A 6,068-nucleotide genomic window follows, 5' to 3' on the forward strand; every position below is an offset into this window, starting at 1 on the left:
AAGAGTCAGCAAAGCATTTAATGTGTGTACACTTTGATTACAGCACTTCTGTGTTGATTCTTGAGAGCACAAAGAGTGGGAGAGCCCTGACAGGGGCTGTAATACTGGAGGTGGGAGACCCTCATAAAAGAGCAGGGTCCAGGCCTGTCTGACATGGAAGGATAGGCAACTAGACCACACAGCGTAGCTGGATGTGTGTAAAGAAGGCTGCCATTCCAGCTGTGGTCCCATCCTAGCTTTCCTCACTTCAGGAATGGTCACGGGAAAGAAAACAAGACAGAAGCAGCCTCCGGCAGCAGTGAAGAACTGTGCTCTCCTCACCGCAACCCTTGTTCTGGTCCCACGTCTATCACTTTGACCCATCCTGCCTCAGGGCAAGTCACAGACGGTTTGCATCAAAGTCACTTTAATGATCCAGATTCCAGTCATCCTGGAACTGCCCCTCCAGAGGGCAATGGGGAGGGCACTGGGGCAAAGCAGCTTCGCATTAGGTCTCAATCAGCGACAAGGTTGTGGCCCACAGTGGGGGGCGACTCAAAGAAGCCCTGAAACCAGAAACGAAGGATTGGAATCAGTATGTGGGGAGGTGGCCCCTCCCTCACCTGCTCTCCCCCAAATGCTTCAATAACAGCCTGATGTGAGTCAGCTCACAGTGACTCAACCCATCGACTGAGTACCTGTCTCCTTTGCTCCCACACAGAGTTCATAGAGTTCTCATCCCCTGACTTTCCCCTGGGCTCAGGCTGGAGAAGAATGGCAGCACCTTGTTTGCTTTCATGAAAGCACGGCAGCAACCAGTCTCTCACAGGTGGGTCTGTCACTTAGCTCTGAGTGTGTGGACCCAGTGGCCTACCTAAGCTTAGGAAGCTCAGCTGCCATCTTTGGGGAGTAGGAACTGGTTTCCTAGGAGAGCGTGAGAGGCTAGAAGCCCCCAGAGGTGCAGGCTGCCCCTGGCTGGAGCACATGGCTAGCTGGAGGTGCCGGCTCCGCTGCCACCACCCCAGTCCAAGCCACTTCAGTCTCTCCTGGACCAGGATGATCGGCTCTTTACAGGACTCTCTGTTTTCACTCTCGCTCTTCTCACAATCCATCCCTGATACCGTTAGAGTGACCTTTTAAAATCATATCACATTATTACATCCCCATCCTTAAAATTTCCTAGTTAACTTGCCATTACCCTTGGAATAAAATCCAAACTTTCACCATGACCTACGAGCCCCTGTGTGGTCGACCCCGAGCCTACTTCTCCAACCTAATCTTCTACCACTGACTTTCCCTCAGTCTTGCCATGGTATCCTGCTGTCAGGGCATTTGTCATTGCGGTGCTCTCTTCCTGGGAGGACCTTCCTTCATATCTTCCACTGGCTGCCACCTTCTTGTAATTTAGGTCTTAGTTCAAAAAAGGACTTTTGTCAATGTGGAGGAGTCTGATGTTTGGGGTAGCACAACCCGCACTGAAGTCCCTGAGAGGAAGGCCAGGGACTGCAGAAAAAAGGGTTGGGAATCAGGAGACCTGGGTCCAGTCTTAGCTCTGCCATGAACTTGCTATGCAGCCTTGAGTAAGTTGCTTGACCAGCCTGGGCCCCAATGTGTCATCTATAGATAGATGGGAGTGCTAAATGGGTGTTTTCAATCTGGATTCTGAAGAGTTCAAGCATCCTAGGTAGATAACTCTGAGCCTTGCCCAGTTGACTTGCCCAGGGCACAGAGTAGAGCAAGGTGGGGAAGAGGTGAATGTGAAGGCCTCTGGACTACGTCTCCCATTCATCCAAAGGAGCTTTGCTATCACTTGCTATATACAAGGGAGTACATGGAGAAAAGGAGGACTTTTTACTTAACATTGAAAGCTCTGCAGTTTCCTATGCCTTTGTAAACTCAGTGCCTGTGAATGATCCTATAGATCACTTCATCCTTAGAGACTCCCAGCACCTGCATCATGCCCCCCAACCTTTGAGAGAGACAGAAAAATGGGGATACCCTTCAATTGGGAAAGATCTTTTCTTCAGCTTCTCTGTTCACACACCAATACCCATTCCCCTCCTTCACACCTGCTTCCCTCATTTAAACATGTCCTTGGTGATTCCAATTTCCCTAGAAAAAGCGAGCCCCTCACCTTGACAGGGTTGGTCTCTCGTTTCAGGGCCTTCGAAACCACTTTGGAGGTAAAGCACTGATCCCTGTTCACCTTGACCACTGGGGCCTGTGAGGAGGGAAGCCAGGAGTCAAGAAGGAGGCAGAAAAGGGTGACAGGGCCCCAGAGGGAAAGAGATGGGACCCAAAGTCAGGGCGTCTCACCTTGGGGAATAGGAGTCGAAGTTTCTCCCCTTGCTTGCCCCTAGGAGAGATGGGGGTGACAAATGGGACCTCGGCTTGCTAGCACCTCCCTCGTCTCCCTTTGCAGATGTCACTAGCGGTTCATGGAACTGTTTCCTGCAGATCCCAGACAGGACAGACTGCTCCTGGCGGCTCTTACCTGCAGTTTTAATACCCGTTCCCTCCCTGTTCTCTCTGTCCACCAGAGAGCATGGACTGACCACAGGCTTCACACACCTCACCCCGGTGGTTTTGGTGGGAAAGGCTGCCTGCCCGATCCTCACACATGGATCCTGGGGGTAGAGTTTGCCAATGTGCCCCATCTTCTGTGTCATCACATCTTGGGTCCTGTCATCCTTCCAGAGCAAACCTGCAGGTTGAAAGGATGTGGTGAATTAATACCTGGGATGCTCTGACTGGCCCATTCCAGAGACCAGAGTGAGGTCAACACTCCCCCTCTCCCTCAAGTAGCCAAAGGATCACAATTTGTGGAGAGAATGAAATGAGAATGGCATATAAAATTTGCTTAGCACAGCGCCTGGCATATAATAAACATTCAGTTAGGATTAGGACTATACTCTTTTTACTGACTCATTTGTTGCTATTGTGAAAATTAAATGAGATTAGGGATGTACAGAGTGCTGAGAAAACTCTAAGGCAGTGATTCCCAAACTTCAGAGTACATCAGACTCTCCTGCAAGGCTTGTTAGAACACAGATTGCTGTTCCTCCCTCCTAGAGTTTATGATTCAGGATGTCTGGGGTGAAGGTCATGAATTAGCATTTCCAGCAAGTCTCCTGGTGATGCACTTTGAGAACCACTGCTCTAAGGCATTTTACACATATTAGACATCAGTAGTGGTAGTAGTAACATGAACTCAAGCCGGATTTCCTATCTGACTCTTCTCCTGTTCAGGAAACTCTGCTCTAAGGAAGGGTCAGCCATCTGTCTTCAAGGGAGTCCCCACTCCCTTTCCTTCCTCTCTTCTATTTGTCATACAATTTGCTCTGCTTCCTACTCAGAGGCTTAGGGGTGTGTGTGGGTGTGTGGGTGTGTGTGTTCTCCTGGCTGAGAACTTAAGGATTCCTGGCTCTGGAAAAACTCAGATAGTGCCTGGAGTTGGGGCTAGTCCCAAGGAGTTAGATGCTGACCTCTTCCAGGGGCTTCTTCTAAAAGCTTCTGCTGGGCCGTTCCAGGGTGTTCAAGGGCAAACAACCTGCCCTTCTAGCTCCATCCCCATTTTGGTCTCTCCCAACTCTCCATGAGGTAAGCATGACAGGAAAGTGTCAAGTAGAGACATTTGGGGATGAAAGCCTGTTCTCAGATCAAAAAGCCCCTCACTATACCCCTGTATCTGACCAAGCCTCAGCCTCTCTTCTCCAGCTCTTACTCACCTTGGGGCATAATCTGCTGAAGTACAACTTGCAACTGCTGGAAGACTGGGGTGGTAAATCCTTGGAGAGTCCAGAGGTGCCCCACTCCCACTTGGCCCTGACCATCTAAGGGTAAAATAGTGGTGTGAGAAAGGAGCTTGACCAGAAGCCTTCCAAATCCCAGCTGAAGGAAAGCAGCTTCCTTCCACTATCACCCCTGGGTTCAGTGGTCTCTTTCCCCCTCACCAGACCCCCACCTCCTTTCAAGTCGTCCTTTTCATTTTTCTTTCCCCCATCACCACCTGCCCCGTTCTTCAGCCCCTGCACCTCATTCACCTTTGGTACCAACTTCCAGGTAAGAACCAAGCTCCACAGGCAGCCTATGGAGGGTGAGGTAAGAAGAGACTCAGAAAGCTACACACATAGAATGGAGAATCAGGTGAACAGGCAGGGCATGGAAAGCAGGTGAACTGCATTCAGGGAAGGCTTTGAAGCCTGGAGGGGATTGGAGAGGACGCCTGGAATCCTTCGAGGAAGAAAGTATTGGTATGTATAGGGTTTGAGTGCCTGGATCCTTGTCCTGAAAGCCACAGTTTGCCCGACTGTGCAAAAGGGAAGGACGGGGTGGAGATAATTCCTAATGCTATACACACTTTCCTCATTCCAGGTAAATGGGGTAGGGTTGGAGTCTGGGTTTTTTGTTTGTTTGTTTGTTTTCCTATAGTGGAACTACCATGAGTCATTATAAAAAGGGAATTCTCTTCCCCAGTCAAATGGATCCTAATATCATTTTCCTGGCTTTAGGGAGGAGCAGAACCTAATATTGAGAAGGAAAATAGCTTCTGGAAGGAGAGATCTTCTCCGAGGCAGCGCTCCCAGAACTGATAGAAAAGTGGTGACCCAGACACCCTCAGTCAGACCCACAGGGCACCTGGCGCTGTCCGTGGTGCTGAGCGGTGGCCTAAGCCTGGCATGGAGGCGGCTCTGGGCAGTAAAGAGAGCGAGTCACCTTCACACGTCTTGCCGGTCCTGTGCCACCCCCCCGCGCCCCGCCCCCGCCCCCAGGTCTCCCCCTACAGTTTTTCGCGAGGCCTCTGCATTGGCCTCTAAACCCAAGAATCGGGCGAGGAGAGCTGCCGTCAGGCTAGGAGTTTGCGCCGTGCGCCCCGCGCGCGGGGCGCTGGAATCCTCGAGTCTGCGCAGTCGGTCTGTGGCTGCCCGGACGTGTCAGCGATGGTCTACCCGGCTGGCGCAGAGTGAAGGGGGAGGAAGAGGACGGACCCTTTCCCCCTCCATCCTTTTGCACCCCGTCCTAGCCTTCCCGTTCTTACCGGAAATTGGATCGCAAACACCAGGCTCCAGGGGCCTATAGGGAAGCCTTGGCTCATCCCTCGGCGCAGCCTCCTCTCCGGAGCCCGGCACCCGCGGTCCCTGCTCCTACTGTCCCGAGCTCCCGGTCCCCTGACTATCCCTCAGCCACGGGCAGCTCTTCCCCGGCCCCGCAGCGCGTCTCGGTTGTCTTGCGGCCGCCCAGGCCGCTTTTACTTCCCTCCGGCCCTGTGTTTTTCAGTCCTTCTCCCGAACCCCCAATCTCCCCGAGCCCGCTTCTCTTAAACCCATACCCCGTATACCGAGCCCCACGCCAAGCCTGCGCCTCTTTCTGCGCATTTTTCTCTTCTCACCCCCCAGACAGATTCCTTTCCTCCTAAGTCCCTAACCTTGAGGCCCCCGGACCCGCTTCTCTCAGGGTCGCTCTCTGGCCCTGCCCGCACCCCCCAGGTTTCCTCCTGACCGTGATCAGTAACGTCGCCGCCGCTCCCTGGGCGGCTCTTCAGCAGCAGGAAGCAGAGGAGCAGCCAGAGCCCCCGGAAGCCCCCAGGCCACAGCGGGCGCCGCATCCTCCCGGGCTTGGTGCGCTGGCCCCCCCACCTAAGTCGCTGATGAGGTAGAGACGGCTGCTGGAGGGGACTGAGCGGGGCTGTCGCTTCCCACCCGCTAGCGAGACTGGATCTGCACAAAGCTCCCTTGGCAGCCGGACCAATGGCCGGCGGGCCCTGCCCCTGCGGACGCCTACCCAACCCTTACTTCCCTACCTCCCCACAGGCCACCCCACCTTACTCCCAGGAGCCCACTGCTTTTTTACATAAACCAGGTCCCGAGGACTACCGCCTCGACTCCCAATCCCAAGGCTGGAAAAACGGATTGCATGTAAAATGTGGGTGCGAACTGTACCTGCCTCAAAGGTTTGTGGCGAGGATTAAATATGAACAGCGACTGGATAGTCGGCACTCAATGAATCTAGTCTATTTTTATGATCCTGCTGCTTACTTCACCCTTACTCACCTTAAAACCTTCAGCAATCATGGGTTTGACCTGCTGAGT

At 53.0% G+C, this 6,068-nt stretch overlaps 1 protein-coding gene across 2 annotated transcripts; it reads right to left on the bottom strand.

Moving 5' to 3' along the window:
* On the bottom strand, positions 1 to 5,848 carry RESP18 (regulated endocrine specific protein 18). Of its 2 annotated transcripts, none has more exons than XR_010839216.1 (6): positions 5,479 to 5,848; positions 3,708 to 3,812; positions 2,551 to 2,683; positions 2,296 to 2,430; positions 2,114 to 2,200; positions 1 to 545 (listed from the first exon to the last, which is right to left on the bottom strand). XR_010839216.1 is itself a non-coding variant. In XM_059052973.2 (6 exons), exons 1-6 carry the CDS (start codon positions 5,582 to 5,584, stop codon positions 495 to 497), a joined length of 522 nt encoding a protein of 173 aa, XP_058908956.1. In that variant the 5' UTR covers positions 5,585 to 5,817; the 3' UTR covers positions 1 to 494. The 2 variants fall into 2 exon arrangements, 1 of the variants encoding a protein (XP_058908956.1); XM_059052973.2 differs by having other exon boundaries at positions 2,296 to 2,335; positions 5,479 to 5,817.
* Positions 5,849 to 6,068: the final 220 nt, after the last annotated feature.

The sequence above is a fragment of the Kogia breviceps genome, chromosome 2 (assembly GCF_026419965.1).
Source record: "Kogia breviceps isolate mKogBre1 chromosome 2, mKogBre1 haplotype 1, whole genome shotgun sequence".
Lineage (NCBI taxonomy): Eukaryota > Metazoa > Chordata > Mammalia > Artiodactyla > Physeteridae > Kogia > Kogia breviceps.

Excerpts from the sequence above, each read along its gene's own strand:
- RESP18 (XM_059052973.2), bottom strand. The coding sequence starts at position 5,584 with ATGCGGCGCCCGCTGTGGCCTGGGGGCTTCCGGGGGCTCTGGCTGCTC. Across the intron at positions 3,813-5,478 it reads CGGCGACGTTACTGATCACG|ATGGTCAGGGCCAAGTGGGA; the intron begins GTCAGGAGGAAA and ends TTTTACCCTTAG. Across the intron at positions 546-2,113 it reads GAGAGACCAACCCTGTCAAG|GGCTTCTTTGAGTCGCCCCC; the intron begins GTGAGGGGCTCG and ends TTCTGGTTTCAG.